At 41.7% G+C, this 21,916-nt stretch overlaps 2 protein-coding genes across 3 annotated transcripts; both read right to left on the minus strand.

Moving 5' to 3' along the window:
• Positions 1-6,609: 6,609 nt before the first annotated feature.
• LOC6569305 (alanine--glyoxylate aminotransferase 2-like) lies at positions 6,610-13,468 on the minus strand. Its single transcript, XM_001995537.2, has 4 exons — positions 13,089-13,468; positions 12,034-12,152; positions 8,443-8,677; positions 6,610-8,360 (listed from the first exon to the last, which is right to left on the minus strand). The coding sequence occupies exons 1-4, from the start codon at positions 13,175-13,177 to the stop codon at positions 7,316-7,318; spliced, it is 1,488 nt and encodes a 495-aa protein (XP_001995573.1). The 5' UTR covers positions 13,178-13,468; the 3' UTR covers positions 6,610-7,315.
• A 1,048-nt stretch (positions 13,469-14,516) lies between these two features.
• Positions 14,517-21,590, minus strand: LOC6569306 (putative vitellogenin receptor). 2 transcript variants are annotated; one of them, XM_032741443.2, is made up of 7 exons: positions 21,473-21,590; positions 21,085-21,383; positions 20,279-20,668; positions 17,601-20,201; positions 15,384-17,541; positions 15,092-15,319; positions 14,517-14,839 (listed from the first exon to the last, which is right to left on the minus strand). In XM_032741443.2, coding segments are annotated over exons 1-7 (5,832 nt in total). In that variant the 5' UTR covers positions 21,475-21,590; the 3' UTR covers positions 14,517-14,685. The 2 variants fall into 2 exon arrangements, with proteins under 2 accessions (XP_032597334.1, XP_001995574.2); XM_001995538.3 differs by having other exon boundaries at positions 15,092-17,541; positions 21,473-21,589.
• Positions 21,591-21,916: the final 326 nt, after the last annotated feature.

Consider the following 21,916-nt stretch of genomic DNA (forward strand, 5'->3'; position numbering starts at 1 on the left):
CACAAGCGATTTGTTGAGAAAATGATTATGATTTCAAGTGAACAAGATTCTAATATTGCCAAGCTTTGAGCATCATTTGACAAGCAGGAATGAATGAACTCCTGTACGAAGGCGCCCTTTCTTTATTGCTTAACTTAGCTTATCAAATTGTATGTTTACCATGAACTTTTTCAAATATTTCGCAATAGACAAAAAGAAATCACATTTCAAGCAAGAACACAGGCCACATTCAAGCAATTCAAAATTCATACATAAGTTTACATCAATTGTAATTATTTTGCTATTTTAATTAAACACACACACACACACAAGCGAACCAAGCCAGATGAAGGAGCCCGCTGAGAGAAATCTTGGGCTTTACGCAGAATTATGTTTATGTTTGTTAGAAAAAGAGTTTACACAAAAATACACACACACACACAAATATAAGAACGACATAACACATACATCCTTGTATTTGATATATATATATATATATATGTATATATATATATATATTTACACACAGTTATACTTGTAAAAAGAACGAAGTGCGACAAAAATTAGCAATTGTTTATTTTTGATTGAGTTTTATTTAGTATGCTTTATCTTACACATAAATCATTATACCTTAATGCAAAAATTATTTTTTAATTTATACATATATATTTTCTTGCAAAAGAAAGAAAAATGCAAAAAAAAAAAAACGGAAAACAATTTTTTTATATTTCATACAAAACAAATCAAATGCAGTTTTGAATAAATATGGTTTTTTGGATTTATTTCAAAACGCAGCTAAAAAAAAAAAAACAAAAAAAAAAAAACGAAAGAAACCGAGAAAAAACGCAAGACACAAAAACTTACAAGTTTGTTTTATTTAGTTTGCCAATTTATTTATATTTTATTATATGTTTCAAGGTTTTAAGCTTAGAGTTTTCTTTGCTTACAGCGTGGCAGCCTCCATTATAATTTGATAATTTTATTATTATTACGTATACGTTTGAGCTGGTTGAAGAGCTTGCTGAGATCGCAGACTGCGGCGGAAGAGTAACAGTGAGTGACATGATCTCTGCATAGATAGATATGTACATATTAATCTGGTGATCGATGGCTGTAGATTGGGCCAAAGCAGATACAGATACAGATACAGATACAGATACAGAAATACATGGATACATACATACATGCATACATACAAACATACTTCGAAGCTTACAATAAGTGCGACATAAAATATATAATGTGAAACTGCCACTTTCTGTTAGTAGCTATTAAAGCAAGCATGTTATACACACATACACACATACATACATACATACATACGTATATATATGTATGTATTTGTAAATGTAGTTATGTACATTGGGTAGATTGGTACATGTGTAAATGTGTACATATTTAAGCCCAGGCCATGCCATGCGAACTGCGAGCTGGTTGCACCACGATCAGGAGCCAGTAGTTAGCTGTGGAGCAGCTGCCACTCACTGTGCTCCTGTGGATGTGCCACAGAACGCATTTAGGCAACGTTGACACGATACACTGTAAATATGAAATATGAAATATGAATATGAATATGAATATGAATATGAATGAAACAAGTCGCTCGGCGCATTTTACGTTATTCTTATATAAATATTGTAACTCTTTTTGTGTTTTTATATACATACATAAGTGCATGTGTACCACTTATTTATGATGTCAACAAATACATATGAATCTATATATGTATGTAGAAACACACATGAAATCGAAATTCTGCAAGCAATCGCGTAAGTTGTACATTTTTAGTGGACAGTTTTATACAATCGAAAACCGAAGCAAATCGAAAATAGAACTTTACATGCAGCTCGAAAACACTGTAAAAACAAAACAAAACAAAAAACAAAGCAAAACAAAAGAAACCAAAAAAAAGTTAGCAAAACCCGTTTTTAAATTAGAATGCAATGAACCATTTGTATCTATATACAAACTTACAATACAGTACATACATATTATGGAATAGATATATTATATATATATATATATACATAAATAAATATTTATAGAGCTACATATATACATACGTACATATATATATATATATATATATATATATATATATATATATATATATATATATATATATTTGTGTATATATGCATATAGTTGACTTTTTTCCATGAAAAAAATAACAAAAGCAGAGGAGAGCATCCTTGTGTGAGAAGAATAAGGAACTGTAACAACGCTTGTTCAGCATTACACATACGTATATATACAAATACTTATATTATATATTACTAAATATTTGTACATTACTTACATACATATATGCATACATACCCACATTCCCACATACCTACATACATCCAGTGCACCACAGGCCAGAGCATAGTTAAATCAATTACTTACACAGGCACGATTACTTTCACATACATACAAACAACATCTGTCTCTGACTATTACGATCTTACAATCGCATGTCTTCTTCTTCTATCTCCAGCGATTCTTCCACAAGCCAAGGGAACAAATTTCTCTCAAAATATTACCTTCGCTGAACAACTGTCGATTTGATGAGAGCTTGTTTCTTGTATTTGAGTTTCCATAGCATACTTTTAAGCGCCTGGGCATTTCACACATTCCATTTGAGTGCACACTTTAGTGTGGGAAAGATTTCTTAAATGCATTTAAAAAAAAGCGTGAAGAACACAACTTTAAAGTAAAAAATGCTGCCATATAAACCCGCCTGCCGATCGGCGTCTCAAACCACCAACGAAAGGTTGAAAAGCAATCATCTGTTAATTGACAAATTATTATTATATTTTTGCAAACTGGTTTAGTTATAGTTTATTATTCTTTCTGTTTTATCCTCCATCTGCTGTTAATCTCAATATGTATTACGAATTTTATATCCAAACTTCAAATATTACATAAATATAGCAAACGTTTTTTTGGTGACAATCTCATATAAAACTTGACTTGACTTGTGTTATAAAAATATGCAGTTGTGAAATTGTATATAACATTCTGCTATTTGTTCTTTATTAATGGTTTGTTGCGGATAAATCTAGGGAACATGTCAATGTGAGCGTAACCATTTAGCTTAAGTTCATTTTGTTCATACAAACATATATATATATATATATGTGCATGTTCAGCAGACATCGATTATATGCAACCATTACAATTGAGGGAAAAGTATCAAATAGAATCAAACTCACTTCCAGACTAACTAAACTGCGCGCACACTCTTGAACTTCCTTATCAAATTACAAATAAATATAATCGAAAATCATTTCTTTTAGAGGAGTGAGCCTTTGCATTTACCAAAACTTAAGGTACATATTTGTAATAAAATATTCCATTCGCTATGCTATAAGCTAAATTCAAAATTTAAGCTATTTATTAATGATTTTTGCTTAACTTTTATTTAGAGTCGCGAAGTTGTTGTTGATTTTAATATTGTTTTTGTTTGTTGTTTAGATTCTTTGGGAATCTTCATTTCTCTTAACTCTTCTGTAAGTTCAAGAAAGGGCCTCACACACACACACCCAAACCCACAAACACACACACACACATATACTGCAATATTGTTAAGTTACATGGGCAGCCACGTCAACCTTAAATAACTAAATGCAAATTTGAATAGAAGCAAATTGAATAAGCATAAACTTAAAAACATAAAAGCTAAACAATATATAAATACATATTTAGCTCTTTACAAGTGTATGTGGACAGTCTCCAGGCAGTTGCTCCCAAAGAGCGATCGCTTTTGAGTCAGACCCAGGCTCATCTACAGTTATGTACTTACATACATACGCGTATGTATGCCTTATATATGGATACATATATATATATATATATATATATAAATATATAAATATATTACTTGGGGCGCTTGCACACAGATCGAACGATATGCCAACATAACAATATACATATATAAAGAAATATATATCCATTCATACATACACATGTAAATTTGATATGGCAAATGTGTTCATTTCCGTTTCGCTCTGTCTGCTTGGCGGCCCCATAGTTATAGTTAAGTCGAAATAAAACATTACCTCATACTTTAAATACTTATGATAACAGTTAAACGTAGAACTCCAAACGTATAGTACGAGTATAGGCATCATACATATACATGCATACATATATATATATGTATATATATATATATATACATACACACACACATATATATATGTATATATATATATATATATGTATATATATATATAGATTTTTTTTGGTAGCAATCGTCAACGGAATAGACGGTTTGAATTAAGTTAAACATTTTAAACGAATTGTTTGTTGTGAAGCGAGAAATGAAAGAAATGTATCTCAAGTTGAGCAAATCAGTTGCCGAAGTTGAATGCCCCTCCATGCGAAAAGTGAAGCATTGAAATAACTAAAAAGATGAAAATGAAACAGAAAAAAGGAAAATTAAAAATTAAAAATCGAAAATTGAAAATTGAAAAAGAAGAACGTCTGTCCAACGATCGGCATATAACTCAAGTATCCCCAACATCTGGAGCTCATCTCTCAGCAACTTGTGTGCAGAGGCATTGGCAACTTTATATATATTATATATATACAAAAATAAGAATCTATATATAAATATATACAACTAAATATTATTTAGATTTTTTGTTTAAGTTACTCATTGCTATTTGTACATTTGCGCACTGTAAAAAACAAAAAAAAAAAAAAAAAATAAGAAATAAGAAACAAAAAATACAAATAACAACAGCTTGCTAAATGAAGTTATGAAAACCGCGCAAAAATAACAAATAATTCATATATGTATACTTATATACATATATGTATATATATATATATATAAATATATACATGTATATATATATACATATATATATATATATCCTTATGTATATATTTAGAATGAAGCGACGTTATTTATACATATATATGGAAATATGCGAAGAAGAAACTATTATATACAAAAAATGTACATATGCATGTGCATATATAAATATACATATGTATATACTTATATGTATATGCATATTATATACAATACTTATTTACATTGCATATTTAAGCGTTTTATTCGAAAAGAAAAAAGGAAGACGAAATGGAAATGGAAATTAAACGAAAACCGAATAAAACCCAACGTAGAAGTGAGGTAAACGCTAAGGAAAGTGTTCTTTTTAACTAAACAACAACCAAAAAAAAAATCAATAAAAAAAACCAAAAAAAAAAACATAAAAAAAACAATATTTATACACAGAACAAGTATATGCATTGGGCATGTTGAAAGTTAATACAAATATATTATTAACAATAAATATGCGCATTAAGCATTTTTTTTACACCGCTGTAAATGTCAAGCAAATCGTAGAAAAATACCCACAATTTTAAACTAATTCATTTCATTACAACTTCATTTGATTCTATCGTTGTGTTAATGTTTTATTTCTTTATTTTCGGTGTGCCTTTTCCATTATTCCTGCCCTGCACTTTCTTTCCACAAAACGAACAAAGCTTTAAGATTTCAATCCAAATAACACACACGTACTGACACTCACACACACACGCACACACACACACTCACACTCACACAGACACAGACTCTTTCTACTCTTTTTTTACACTGCTACAAGAATTGCTACAATTTTTTACAGCTTTTTGTAAAACATAAGAAACACAAGAACTCTGCCAAAAAAAAAAATGCTAAAATCTATATAAAAAAATATATATATATACCAAAAACTTAACACACAATTCTTTTTTGAAAATAACAACAAATTGTAAACAAAACTTTAACGAAACCCATATTAAATATGACTAACTAAATATACATACAAAATTTAAAAAGAAAGAATTGATAACGCAAAGGAAAAAAATACATCACAGAAATGCTTATTTTATATATTTAAACATACAACAATAAACAAAATGACCATTAAAAGTTAATAAATAATATACATAATATAAAAACCAATTATCAGATATAAACATTATATATATGATTTTTAATCGTGTTAAAATACCAACAACAACAAAACACAACCAAAAAGAACACACACCCAAAATTGAGCAGACGAGACAATTTTTCAAATTTTAATAGTTTTCAATGGAGGCGGCTGAGAGAGCTAGAAATGCGCATTATTATTAACTAATTTAATATACAATATATACAATATGTATATATATATATACATATATATGTATATACATATATATATATATATATTTATATATATATATATATATATATCAACTATATTACAGAAACAAATGAAACGGAAACTTAATACACACAGTAAAAAAAGAAAACCAACAAAAAAGAACAAGCGAAATACATTTTAAAACAATGAAATGAAAAAAAAAAACAACAACAAAAAAAAACTCGAATAAAAAGAAAGAAAAACCAAAAAAAAACATATATTCAACAGTTGTTTTAATGATATTTGTGCTGATTTGTGGTAAGTAGTCTTAACTGAACATTTTGCTTACTCCGAATACAGAATGTATATTTTGAGGCTTAAAAAATTGCAAATCGGGATTTTTGTCCCTTTCCAATCCATTTCCGGTTTCACAATCCTGGGAAACATCGTTCATTTTCTGTCCTGATAAACTCCAGACTGAAAGGATATGCCTACAATACAATAATATATAGAAGAGTATATGGAAATATCTGGATTTTTATTGGTAAGCTCAACAAACTCAAACAAAGCACTTAAATTAAGTTTCTAATTATTTGTATTATGTGTGAACATTATTTTGGATCACTGCTATTGATGATAGAAACACATTTGTATATTAAATAGTTGGTTATACATCTAAAACAGGCAACAACAATTTGATTGTTTTTCTCTTGGCTTTTATCTATTATATTATTGTACTTATTGTTTAAGGTAAAGTGTACTTTGTACTTGGTGTGGTGAAACTGAAAGATGATTTTCAAAACAATTCATTGAAACGCAGGAAAATGTGAAGAATAAAACCTTTTCTTTTTGTATACGACGCATACAGTAAAAAATGGTTGTAAATGTATGTATTCATGTATATATGTATATATTTGGGTTTTCTGTAAAAAAAATACACACACACACACACAAATATAAAAAAATTATAATATTTGGTGTGCATAATTTCTACATTTCTAGATACTAGAAGTAGAGCTAATCAAATATATATTGCTTAATAGCTGGCTAAAAACTGAAGCCAGCTGGTAAATAAAAAAAAAAAAAAAACAAAAAAAAATATATGAATTAACTTAGGTAAATTTAAATATTTAAATGTTGTGCGTTTGTGTTTGTGTGTGGGTGTGGGTGTTAACTAAAAACTAGGACATGCCCAGTGTTAGGGATGCCGCGGGATGCCGCACTCAGACAGACTTGATGAGGCGATCCTGCCGCTCGAACATTTTCGTCTTGTTCGCCAACGTTTCGGCTGCGGTGGCACCGTTTGTGGCAAGGCTCGATGATGTCGCCACCGTTGCTGCTGCCTGCAATTGATCCTGCATGAGGCTGGTGAGGCACTCGCGAAACGCTAGCAAAAACTCATCGGCATTCTCATGGCTAAAGCACATGGGCGGCTTTAGCTTGATGACATTGTCGTTGGGCCCATCGCTGGAGACGAGCACCTTGTGCATCTGCTTCATCCGATTGACCACCCATCGGGCTGACTTGGTATCGGGGGTACGTGACTCGCGATCGACAACGAGCTCAATGCCCACAAACAGGCCCATGCCGCGCACATCGCCAACGGAATCGAACTCCTGCTTCAGCTGGCTGCACTCACTCATCAGATAATCGCCCAGCTGTTGGGCATTCTGCTGCAGACCCTCCTCGTCGATGACGCGCATCACTGCATTGGCAATGGCACAGGACACCGGATTGCCGCCATACGTATTGAAATAGGCAACGCCCGTGTCACAGAAGGCTTGTGCGATTTCCGGTGTGGTCACCACAGCGCCCACCGGATGACCATTGCCCATTGGCTTGGCCACGGCCACTATGTCCGGTACAACGTGCTGCGTCTCGAATGCCCAATAGTGACTGCCAACACGTCCAAATCCCACCTGCACCTCATCGGCAATGCAGAGGCCGCCAGTGCTGTGAACTGCATCGTAGGCAGCCTGGAAGTAGCCAGCGGGTGGCAAGATCTGACCGCCGCAGCTCTGCAGGCTCTCCGCGATGAAGGCAGCGATGCCGTGTCCCTTTGCCAGTTGACGCTGGCAGATGTCCGCAATGGGCTGGGCGTAGAGGGCGCCAAGATCGGCATTCGGATACAACTTATCGGTAAACTGGCCGCCATAGATGTCCGGGCAGGGTGCGACGTGGACATAGTCGGGCTTCTGCTCGCCACCGGGCTGATTGAACTTGTACGGCGAGATCTCCATCACGGCCTGCAGATGACCGTGATAAGCGCTGCAAATGAAAAGATTCAAGAAACATTAACTCCAAACCAACTCGAAACTCGCATCGATCAATCGCACTGAGTGTGACTTACTGGTCGAGTGTGATGACATCCTTGCGCTTGGTGTAGTTGCGAGCGAGGCGCAGGGCCAAATCGTTGGCCTCTGAGCCGGAGTTGACAAAGAAGCAAACAGAGAGCGGTGCCGGCATCTTGCTGGTCAGCGTCCGGGCGCACTGCACCAGCTCATCGTGCAGGAATCGATTGTTCGTCGAGATGGTCGCCATCTGCAGAGCACCAGCTCGCACCACCTCCGGATGGCAGTGGCCAACTGTAAGTTGTAAGAATATCATTTCATTTAACTATGGTCAAATATATGCGAATCCTTAAGCAAAATACAGATAAAACAAATAAAACGCAATAAAAAGAATTTGTTTCTTATGTTTCAAATGAATTATTTTCCCACTTCTGCCAAAATGTCAATTGCGATTTTCCTCTAAGTTCATTTCTGTCTTTGCTAATTAATATTATTTTATTTATTTCTTTAAATAAATTTATTGCTTTGATTTTGTTTGTTGTTTGGGGATTATCGAGTTGTAGTTCTACTATATACGATATACAAACATATATATTTGTTGTTTTGTCCTACATTTATGTTAATCACTAAGTCAGCAAGATATTTCTATTATGTCTGTTTGAATGTCTGCAATTAAGGCCGTTGCAACTGGTTATTCACTTGCTGTTACCCAACTTGTCTTCAGTTTGTCTGCGCACTGGTTTGGTTTAATCAGCGCGCGTGGAAATCCCCGGCAGCACACAACACACACACATATCTATCTACATGGACATATGTCTGTGTGCGAGTGGAAGTCAACGGGCAGTCCAAGACGGATTGAAGGGGACAACGGGGCGACGGACATCGCGTGTGCTTCACGTGATTCTCGAGGCGGCCAGCTAAAACTGGTGAAGTTGAAGTCGAGTCGAGGCCATCGCAGCGAGTGCTGACCAAACACGATTAACTGGGGGCTGTAATCAGTCGACGTCATCATACCCGCAATCCGGTACCCGCAATCCGGCCCGGGGCCTGAATATCTTGGACCAGGGCCTGTTCGTCGATCTCGACTTGAGCAGATGATGCGCAAAACATTTGATAAGCCAAAAGGAAAATGCTTTCGACTTCATAGCAGATTGTAAACAATCATTTGAATAATATTTCGTCATTGATATAATTAATTATTTTGAAAAGCACAACATTATCGCAAAGTGTATTTTTTAACGAAATTACCAAATACGAAAGATGAATCAATTAATTAGTTGGCTGGAGTCGATAATGCTGATAATGATTAATATTAGTGCTTGAATTTACTTGCAAGAGCCATTCGCTAATTATTCAACATATTTATCATCTACTTTAGATATCTATGATTTAAGTATAAATGTGAAAAATCAACAATTTATCAACAAATATATATGTATTTTTTTTTAAATATTTTAAATAGATTAAAGGAAAAAAGCTGTGGTTTGTAATAATTTGCCAAGTGCTGTTTTAATTTTACGCAACGTAATATTAAGAATTATCTATGATTTTTCTTTAGCCGCTTTTGACCGCATTTTCTAGTATGCCAAGAGACTCACACACACACACACACACACACACATATTTTGTTTATATATGTGTGTGTGCTTAAAGTGATTTTCACATTATCTTGCACAGAATTTTCCACTCGCAACGGACGCCACAGCTGATTGCTCAGCTCAGTTTGTTAGGCTCGAACAAATATTGATTGTGGACGGTTGGGCACACACAGACAGACGGACAGACAGACAGACAGACAGACGGACAGACGGATTGACAGCCAGCTGGCCGGACAATCAGGCATAGTGCGTTATAGTTGCAGTTGCAGTTGCAGTTGCATTCACTGTTGCTGTTGCTGGTGCTGTTATTGTTGTTATCTCAAGTAGATTTCCACTCGGCACGAGACGTTCACATGTTGCCTGAACAGCCCAGTTTCAGGGCAGCGATCCGTCGCCACTCAGTTCCACACATACATACATACATACATGTGCACCAGTTGATAAGCCAGCCCAACCACTGCGAGCAGTTACAGTCATTGTAGAAAAGTAGCACGAGATCACACAACAGCGTAACGATTGAAGTTTCCTAATCAACAATAACAAGTTCTTGCCAGTTGTTGTTGTCAGCACGTTTTTGAAAAAAATAGTTTTATTATTGTTTTTCTTTTTTCATTGACACTTGTTGTTGTTGAGTGATATAGCAGCAAAGACGCATTGGAATCGAAATCACGTTTACGACTTGTGCACAGAAATAGCCTTCGTATGATGATTGTATTTGCCAAAGCACTTTGAAGATAACAATAATGCCAAAGGAGTTTTGAGTATTGCGATCGTTTCGGATTGATAATTGATGATTGATATACTCAATAGACGCAATTATAATGGAAATTGAAATTGAACTCAAAAGCTATAGAAGCGATCAATTTATTATTAGCAAGTTGATTAAGGCACGAGTTTAGTTTACTCGATTCAGTCACTGATTAAAAACAATAATAATAATAATACTAATAATAATAATACGCATTTACAGCATGCTATTTAAAAACATATTGTTTTTGTATTATCACTGTTCAAAATGGTTCAAGGCAATGTGTTTAGCCTGACAAAATTATCTATAAATAATTAGCGTCATCTTTGCAATCGACCTTATCGCATTACATTGGGTAGAACGAATTACGTATGTGAATACATTGGTTATTTTTAAGTCGGCAGCAGGAGCAGCATTTGTGGCGCTTATCGGCATGGCAACGTTATGCTTTTTATTTGCGAGCACCCACAGCACCAGCAATTAGTGAAATTGATAAAAACGAAAGTTGCGCACAGCTGTTAAGCTTTAACAGTGCGGATGTGGCACTTACGTAACGTAACCGTAACAGTTACAGTAACAGTAACAGCTACGTTGTGACCACAGCAAATTGAGATGAAATGTTCCCCTTTTCAAATAGGAACTATCAAATCTGGGATAAGAGTGCGCCAATTTCGACAATTTCAGTTATTTAATTCGCAAATTGAGCTCACGTCAGTCATAGTTGAATGTTGTTATTATTATTATTAGTATTTTTTTTTAGTGTAAAACCGAAATAAAGCGGGCAGCATCTGAATATTCGTTGACCGGCCCCATTCCGGCCCCAAGCGACGAATCAGAAGCAGCGATAAGGTTGACTTAATATTCTTGCGTCATTCGTACGGCATCAGATCCAGCCACACAAAGCCCCTCAATCGGGGCCTGAACATGCCGCCCGCTAATGCTCGGCGATCGGCTGTCGGTCAGACATAAACTTGAACTTGCCAGCAGCAGCTGCTGCTGCTGCTGCTAATGAGGGAATGGATGGGAACCAGCACTTACTTTGCCAGCACGCACTAACCAATGCGACTAATGTTTGCTCTGGTTGCTGTTGCTGCTGCTGCTGCTGCTGTTAGATTCACATAAATTTCAAATCGCAATTTGGCGATTGTCACGTTGACCTGAGGTCGGCCATTGCCGTATTTCTTATACGTCGTTTATATATTTATATTCATATGCGATTTATAGCTAACGTTTGCCAATTTGTTTTAGTTGTGATGGGATAGTCCTGGAATTGTTGAGATAGTTAGTTAAGTTAGTTCACTTACCATGTGCCACGTTGTTAATGCAGTCCAGATAGCGTGTGCCCTCCTCATCGAACATATATTGACCCTTTCCGCGAACGATCTTCAACGGATCGGAGCGATAGAAGAGTTGACAGGCTTGACTGACCATATTTGACGATATTTGATCATTTTGGTGCAAATTGGTTGTTTAAGTGCATTGCAAAGATAAGTGAAAATTGTTGTTTTGGTTGTTGTTGTGTTTGTACAAAATTCAATTATAAATAGCCTTAGCATTGGCTAACAATGCTGATTGGAGGTGAACTCATCTACTTATACCCATAAATATTCTATATACATATATAAATGTTAAGCGATTGCCACTCGACTTGTTTGATATGCCTTCACCCATTCGCCGATTCGACTATTCCGATTAATACAGTCGGGGCCTGTGCCAAAGTACGAAAAATCGTCATCTATTGTTCGCCCACTGATAATCATAGGTGTTAACGAAAGCCATCTAGCTAAACTGCGGATAATAATCATTTTATTTGGTCTTTGTTTAGGCTTATTGTTTTTGTTTAACAGCCAATCAAATTGCCGGTCTGATGCCAATCTAAATATATATATATATATATAAATATATGTATATATTAAATATTGTCAAAGACGCGAGCTGTTTAGAAAATCGATAAAGACCAAAAATAAATGCGGCTACTTTCGGCCAATTGTGCGGCGGGCAACAGCCAAAAAACTGTTTTGTTAGCATTTCCCAGTTGGCACGCGGCACAGAAACGCACACACAGACACATATACAAACACAAAGACTGCAGCAACGAATACGACAAGAACATTACGTTGATGACTGTGTCGTGATGGGGATGCCGCTTGTTGACCTTGACAGCGAAAGCGCCTGACGGAAGGTCATCTAACATGCACATAACATAAGTGCGAACAGGGCATTTAACATAACGTAAACGCAAGGCTGTATTTGGATGTGTGTGTGTGTGTATGTAATTGTTTAGTGTTAAAATTGCACTTAGTTAACACCTATCTTCTAAAGTTCTTAAGTAATTTATTAATAATTGATTTGTACTAACCCGATGTGTTTGTTACGCAGCTTGATTGTGTCCGATTTGGACAGCTGCTGGCTGGCCACCGATTGTATTTGTTCACTTGCGAAAGGCATTTTTTTAAATTTTGAGAAAGGATTCAAGGTTTTTATTTAAATATTCAGGTTTATTTATTTATTTTTTTTTAAAGCGCGCACACTTTTTAAGTTGAACTGTTGCGGCAAGGAGTGCAAGTCAACTAACGTTAAAGGCTCTGAATTTGTGACTGTGAATGTGACTGTTAAGCTGACGCGGCAGGCACGGTACGCCTTAAATGTCTTTGAATGCTTAGAAATTGTCGCCGAATGACAAATTCAATGTGAGAGTAGAGCTATTTTATAATAGAGGCCGTCGCGACGGCGGCCACCACCAGCCCTCTATAGCCAGTCAGCCAGCCATACATATGTAAATAAACAAATATGTGTGTGTTGCTGTTGCTATTGTTGTTGTTGTTGTTGCCTATTGCCTTTTGGTACTGCTGCTGTTGCTGCTGCTGTTTGATGCTACAGCTACAGACGCTGTTAGTGGTCGACGAGCGCTCTGTTACGTTACTGTTAAGCGACGCGTCATATATGTGTGCATGTGTGTGTTGTGTAATGTATCGTCAGTGACTATTACACGTGACTATAACACACTGTTGATGTCGCTCTCTCTTTCTATGCTGCTAACCGGATTGTATGTGTGTGTGCTGTTGTGATAACAGCCAGTGGTGAGCATAGCGCAATGAATGCAATACAACAGCAACAATTTCAATGGAAACAACAACAGCTAAGCTGCGCATTAGCCAACCGGCAACGTCGCTGCTGCTAGAGATGCAATCGTGAGGCACGATCTACGCCTTTTGGAGGATATCTTTTTCGTGAATGCGACAGTTTCGTAAATTTTGTTCTTAGCAACAACAGTAACAAGCCTTGTCTAATAAATAATATTACGTTTTTTCTTTATATCATTTTTAGGCGGCACGCATTCATCTCGGACACCATCAAGTATATATATTCTTAATCACCATCAAATGATTTCCAATTCGATGGAAAAGCCGAAAACATCCGGGGAAATGTGACAATTCAAGGTAATAATGCCATGGTGCCATGGGTTGAATGATCAGTTCATTTAAGAGGTGCTTAAGTATATCTCATAAGTCGAGGCTTATGGAATACATATTAATATAATAATCAAATGCGGCACACTGCTTAGAAAATCCTAGATTTTAAAGCATACTTTTAGGATGCAATATACAATCTAAATAACTTCTTTGAATCCATAGCATAGTCTTAGGACGCAGAATAAAATCTGTGATGCGTGCCAATGTCAGAACATGAAATGATAAAAAGAACTGACACTTTCCTTTGATAACAATATGACTATATACATGGACGCCACTGCATTATGAAGAATTAAAGAAGACGGTTGTTTGAATTGTGCTTTGATACTGATTGATTATAATTACGATTACAATTGCTTGGCGCTGCCCCTAAATTACTAAAGTACATGTTAAATAAATAGACAAAGCAAAAATATAATTAATACAAAATACAAAAATTAACTACAACGTTAAACAGGTGCACATAGATTAGGATTAGATTGATCACTTATGGTACAAGTCGTGCATGCACATCATCACTTGGGTAATCTCCCCCGTAGCGTTCGGCTGCGGCGGCATCATCGTCAGGCCCTGATACCAGGATGATCGGCGTTCCCCAATTTCTCCGTTCGCCGACCAGCGACTGTATTTCGCTCGACTGTTGACAGATAAAACGATAAACGTTAATAATTGAATAAAAGCAGTTTGAAATTGATTTAAAAAGGTGTTGAAAGTGTTATCGACCATCTAAAATGAACTTAATCTGTCCAGCGTATATATATATATTTATGCTGGAGAGATCAAGTTAATTTTACCTTGCACCGATTTTCAAATTGATTTCTATTTCTGTTTGTCCATTTCATTAGGGAACCTTCTCTTACGGGGTATAATGCGAGCTGATCGTACTTACTCCTCTGTTTTCGAGCGGAACCTCTGCAGTAAAGTCGCCGCCGCTTTTCGCTTGCCTGCGACGCAGTAATGTTTGCAGGATATTGGATATCCCAAATTGATTCGTTCCCCCTTCGTCGGGTGTGAAGTATCCGGCTGTGCTGGTCGTGCTGATCCCCGGGCTGTTGTTGTCTTCGCTGTGGTGGTCGATCTCTGCGATCGATTTGCCGTCCAGCATTGCCAGCGGATTCTGGAAATGCATAGTAACGTTGAGATCGCGATGACCGCGCTGCCGATGCTGATAGTACATGTACCCAAAGCCGGCGGCAACCACGCCAATCACACAGAGCATGGCCAGCAGCCAAATGGTACCAGCTCCGCTGCTGTTGTCCACCGATAGTTGATCGCTGCCGCCGGGGTGTAGCGTGCTCAGGTCGAGCACATTGGTGGTGCCGAGCGGACAGGGTTGCGATTCGAGAACGACAACATTGCCGCACATGCACTCGTACCCATAATCGGCCAGGACGCACATGCCAGAGCAGCGGGCGTGCTGGCAGGGATTGGTTGCAGCTCTCGGCTGACGCGACAAGCCGGCAACAACAATATCCTGCGCATTGAGCACATTCAAATTGATGGCCTTGCAGCTCCGGTGGCCATACAGCTGGCAGCGCACTGTCTCCTTGGCTCCCAAATTCACAATGTATGCATGGTTCTCATAGATGCTTAGTCCGGTTGGACGCAGCAGCGCATTGCTCTTCTGGATGAGGACAATCGGATAGCGTTGCTTGCCAGTGCCACGTGTCTTGTAGCTAATCATCTCCAGCGTGCGACTGTGCAGATCCACAAAGTAGAGCTGCTGCTGGTGCGGATCCGTTGCGATGGCTGTCACATAGCTGCGCTGTTTGCGCAACAGCAACTCCCGCCGGCTGCCATCGAGTCGCCCCATATGGATCTGGGTGGTCGGCTGGCCGAAGCTCTCGGTGCGTATGGCCGCATAGAACAGTCGCCCCATATGCGCATCCACAGCCAATGCCTTCAGGCTGAAGCGTGGCGTCATCTGGAATATGATGCCGCACATCTTGGCCTCAAAACTACAGACACTGATCTGTTGCGGCGCTGCACTGCCGCTAATCACATAAACATTGCCCGTCATCCACTCGACAGCCATTTTGGTGGGGGAGCGCAGAGCGAGAGCCGCGATGCGACTGTGATCATCCATGTCCCGGCGATAGATGGCATTCTGCTCCTCGCTGCTAAAGTAGCCCAGCTGCCGTTGCATGTCCACATCGAAGCCAGTGATGCGTGAATCATTCACTGACCAGGCCACGGACAGCATCACCGGCTGTTCGCTCAGATTTCGCACCTGGTTGTAGCTACTGAAGAGCAGTGTGGCGCCACCATGAATGCTCTTACAGCTGCTGCGATCCTGACGAAGCATAAAATCGGCATGACACTGGCACTGGTAGCTGCCCGGCATATTCTCGCACAGTTGTGCACATGGCTGTGCAGCACCACCGCTCGCCACACACTCATCGATGTCCACGCAGCTGCGATGATCACCATCCAGCCGATAGCCCTCGTTGCAGGTGCACACAGCACCGGCGGGCGTCGCCTGGCAATTGTGCTGGCAGAGCTGTTTGCGACACGCGCTCGCACACTGCGGTCCCTCATCGTTGCCATTGGTGCAGTCGGTGAAGCCGTTGCACACCCGCGACATGTCCACGCACTCGCCATCGTGACAGTCGAAGAGATGCGGCTTGCAAGCACGCCTGCCACTTGCCGGATCACCAGCCGCTGAGGGGCTGTAGCCGAGCTGTGTCTCATTGTGTTTGTCGCAGTGTTCCTCGTCGCTGCCGTCGGCACAGTCGCGCTCCTTGTCGCAACGGAACTCGAGGCGTATGCATTGCTTGCTGCTGTCGCCGCACTGGAACTCATAGATGCTGCACATCTCGCCGCAGTCGGCCTCGTCCTCGCCGCGCGGACACTCAGCGCTGCCATTGCAGCGCACCGCCAAATCCAAGCACATCTGCAGATTGCTGGCGCACTGATATCGCGGCAAGTCGACGGTGCCGCAGCTAATATTGACTGCGGCAGTGCCAGTGGGGCTGTTGCCACAGTTGAGCTCGTCGGAAAGATCGCCGCAATCGTTGTGACCGTCGCAGACGAAACGCTCGTCGAGGCACTGGCCGAGCAGGCAGCGATGCATCTTCTCTGGACACTGTCGCTGGTTGCATTTGTTGTGCTCATCGGAGGCATCGCTGCAATCGATGCGGCCATCGCACTCCCAGCTGCTGGCAATGCACGATCCGCTGCTGCACTGGAACATGCCACGTTCGCAGCTCGCCGCCGACTTGCAGCGCAACTCATCCGAATTGTCGCCACAATCGTTGGTGCCGTCACACACCAGACTGTAATCCACACACTTGCCATTGTCGCAAGCGTGCTGATGGGTGTGGCACAGCTTCGTCTTATCTGGTTAATAAAATGAATTCAGTTCAGTTCAATTAAGTTCAACTTTAAGGTGGACCTACCGAAATGGGAGCAGTGCAGCTCATCGGAGTAATCCTGGCAGTCCTTATGTCCGTCGCAGCGCTTGCTCTTCTCCAGGCACTGCTGACCGTCGTGGCAGGTGAACTCGGCCATGCCGCACTTGACTTTGGTGTTGGACTTGTGCGGATCGCCGCAGTCCGACTCGTCGGAGCTGTCCGCACAGTCCTGATGCCCATTGCAGCGATGCGCCATGGTCAGGCACTCGCCCGAGGATCGGCAACGGAACTCACAGTCCAAGGCTTCGGTGCAGCTGCGATTGTTGGCATCGCGATAGACATAGCCGGCTGGGCAGAGGCAGGCGCTGCCAAACTGTCCAGCACTTACGCACACATGGGAGCAGCCGCCATTGGCATGCTGGCAGGGATGCGACGAAGGCGAAGTCGCAGACGACACTCGCACAGTGCCCGCCAGCGGTATGCGAACGGGCAGCGTGCTGTGGATGGAAAATGCGGCAGCAGCCGGAACAACAGCATCCGGACTCAAATGGGGATTCGTTTCGATCTCGATGCGCTTGTTGGCACCCATGTTGCTCTTGTGCGTCCAGTAGATGGCTGCTGAGCCCAGTTCGCTCCAGAACACATCCTGATTGACCAGGGCCAGGGCATAGGGTCGCCGAAACTTGCCGCGAAACAATTGCGCGTGCGTCTGCCGATAGTTGCTGAAGCTAATCCGGTTCGTATCGCTGTCCGACCAGTACAACGTTTGCGTCTCGTGGTCGACAACAAACCGGATATCATCGTCGCCCAAATCATCCTCGAAGACGTGCGTCTGGCTGCCGGCTCCGCTCAATGCAAGCCGATCGATGTGCGTGTGCCGGCGTGCCTTGAGTGCGACAAACATGAAACCGTCTGCTGGCATCACACTCAGTCCAATGGGTATCTCATCGCCGGCAAAGAAGTGCACAAGCGCCCGATGGCCGGTGCGCAGCGAGAGCAGCTCGATGACACTCCGCTCCATGTCCGCCCAATACAGATTGTGGGCTAGATGATCGAAGGCCAGTCCACTCACATTGCCCAGATTGCGATAGATCAAGGCGGTCAGCCGCGGCTCGCTCTCCTGCGGCGTATACTCAAACAGTGCCCGCTGCAGATTGTCGGCGATGAACAATGTGCCGTTGACGCTGTTGTAGACCAGGTCGCTGATGTGGCAGTGCAGGTGGTGTGTCGCACTCACTACATGCCGGCCGAAGGACGTGTGCTCGATCTCGAGCAGCACTTGGCGCAGACCGATGTACAAGCGTTGCTTCTTTTCAGTTTGTCGGCAGCGTCGTCCATCCGGCGACAGCTGCATACCATCCGGACAGGCGCACGTGTGGCCGCCCGACTCCGGTTCAGCTAGCAGGCAGAGATGCGAACAGTGCGCCGAATCGCACGAATGCGCCACTTGCGGATGCTTGGCCGGATGATAGACGTGGATGGCGTAAATGGTGCGATCTCGCGCCAGGATGCGATGCTGCTTGCCGGAGTACTTATGGCAGGCGTGCACACTCTTCGTGCCCCAATCCGACCAGTACAGCTGATCCTCGAACACGGCCAGGCCATACGGATGCTTCAGTATGCCATCGAGGACAGTACGACGAGAGCTGCCATCGGGTCGCACGCTTTGCACACTGCCCAGCTTGGCGTCCACCCAGTAGATTCGCTCCTCGTGCATGTCGAGCGCAATGCCATTGGGCCAGTGAATTTTGTCGCTGACCAGCGGCCGGGATCGACTGCCGTCCATCGAAGCACGTGCTATCATCGGCTTATCGCCCCAATCTGTCCAGAACATTTGGCCACGCTGTGGCCACAGTGCCAGGCCGCGCGGCTGATGCACATCGTGGGTGACAAGCACCACACAGCTCATGCCATCGTTCGAGCAAACCGCAATGTGTCGCATTATATTATCGGAAAAGTAAATGTTATGCGTCAGCCAATCGACGGCCAAATCCTCGGGTGCATCCAGTCCCGAGGTGAGTAAGATTTCCGCCATCGAACCATCGGAACGGGCTCGGACAATGCTCTCCGCCTCGTTCTGTATGTTCGTCCAGTAGATGTGCTCTTCGTCGTACGCAACACCAATGACCTTGGTCAGATTGGTCGCCACAGTGAATATGTGATTGCGCTCCTGCGGCTGCTGCTTCAGATGCATTCCCATCACAGCCACCTGGGTGGTGTAAAGCAGCAGTGCTTGCTGTCTCTCGCCGGATACACTGTTGGTGGCGTGGCAGGTGTGATTGTTGCTGGTATCCAGCACGTAGCCGGCGTCGCAGGTGCAGCGATAGCCGCCGGATGTGTTTTCGCATCGCTGACTGCACAAATCATCACGCTCTTCGCACTCATTGATATCCTCGCACTTCTCCTTGAACTTGAGCAGGCGAAATCCCTCGGGGCACAAGCATTCCGCACCGCTCGTCGGCATCATGTGGCAGGTGGCGCCTGGCGGACATTGTTTCGCGCCGCAATCGGGCTTCGATTTGCAGGCCTCGCTCTCATCGCTGCCGTCCGAGCAGTGGGCTTGACCATCGCAGACCTGGGCCAGTGGCAGGCAGCTGCCACGATTGCGGCACATAAACTTTCCCATCGACGGCAGGCAGAAGTTCTCTGCCAAGTCAAAGTGGATATCGATGTAATTATTTATTTATTATTTCTATCAAATTATTACTTATTTTTGAACTTACCACAGTTGCGCTCATCGCTGCCATCGCCGCAATCATCGACGCCGTCGCAGACCCACTGCTTGCGTTGCAGGCAGCGTCCGTTGGCGCAAAGGTGGCCGGTGGTGCAGGTGGTGGCTGACTGCTTGCAGCCGGCTGTCTCGTCGGAGCCATCGGCACAGTCCGTCTTGCCGTCGCACATAAAGTCGAGAGGTATGCAGCTATGATCCTGGCACATGTACTCGTACTGGCTGCAGTTCCGCCTGCCCAAGCTGACCAGGCGGCGCGGACAGTGGAGCTCATCGTCGCCGCCGAGGCAATTGTCGACGCCGTTGCATATTAGTTCCGCTGCCAGGCAGGCTCCGTGTGGCTGAGCACACGGGAACCAATGCGGCTGCCGACACAGCTTGTAGTCTGCACAGAGAGAGAGATAAAGATAGAGAGAGAGATAGAGAGGTAGAGAGAGAGAGATAGAGAGGTAGAGAGAGAGATAGAGAGGTAGAGAGAGAGATAGAGAGGTAGAGAGAGAGATAGAGAGGTAGAGAGAGAGATAGAGAGGTAGATAGAGAGAAAGAGAGGTAGATAGAGAGAAAGAGAGATAGAGAGGTAGATAGAAAGAAAGAGAGAAAGACATAGAGAGAGATGGAGAGAAAATAGAGAGAGAGATGGAGAGAAAATAGAGAGAGAGATGGAGAGAAAAGAGAGAGAGATGGAGAGAAAAGAGAGAGAGATGGAGAGAAAAGAGAGAGATGGAGAGAAAAGAGAGAGAGTAATTTGGAGGTTAGATACTGATTAATTGAGGTTAGGTGTGTTTTTTTTTTGGCACTTGCCGCATTCCAATTCATCCGAGTTGTCTGTGCAATCTCTACGTCCGTCGCACATCTTCGCCTGTAAGATGCATACTCCGTTCCTGCACTGGAATTGATCTGCATGGCACCGCGTGTCCGCTGATCCCGTCGTGGCGGCAGCAGTCGCACAGCAAACGAGCAGCAGCATTGCAAACGAGCACAGAGGCCAGCAGTAAGATTGCCGTCGGGCGATGCTGCTCGCCCTCCTCCACTGGCTCCGTCCGCATGGCACATGGCACTCTTTTGTTCGTCGCACATGATTCCCCAGAAGAGTTGTGGCCCTGTAAAAGATTGACAAAATAAAAAAAAATCAACCACCACGTGTACATTTGAGGTTATGGTGCACAGATTAAGCTGGAGTGCAACTCACATTTGATTTGTGCTTGAAGATCGGCGACTTATGGTATTTCAATCAACGTGCACTTTTTCATACGTTAAATATTAAACAAAACACAGAATAAACGAAACGTTCCACACTAATAAACGAAACGAAAACACGCAAATCGATCTCGAGAGTTGAGTAGCGAAAAGCGAACTGAACGAAGTCCAATTGCATCGCAATTCAATTGGCCATTCGCAATTTCGACATTCGGTCAGAAGCCGTTATACTAAGTGTGACCGATTTCCGTCATCGATAAAATACCCGAAATGATGCGAATATTAGCACTAAGCAGACAACAGACGGCTGTTCGAACAAACAATTTCGTAAGTCGAGACAATGATATCCCTTTTAAGATTTCTGCTAGACAATGTCGTTAGAAATCGGACCTAAAAATTAAAATTTTAGCTTAACAAATATGAAAGTAGATTTTTT

This window comes from Drosophila grimshawi, unplaced genomic scaffold, assembly GCF_018153295.1.
Source record: "Drosophila grimshawi isolate 15287-2541.00 unplaced genomic scaffold, ASM1815329v1 contig_848, whole genome shotgun sequence".
Classification (NCBI taxonomy): domain Eukaryota; kingdom Metazoa; phylum Arthropoda; class Insecta; order Diptera; family Drosophilidae; genus Drosophila; species Drosophila grimshawi.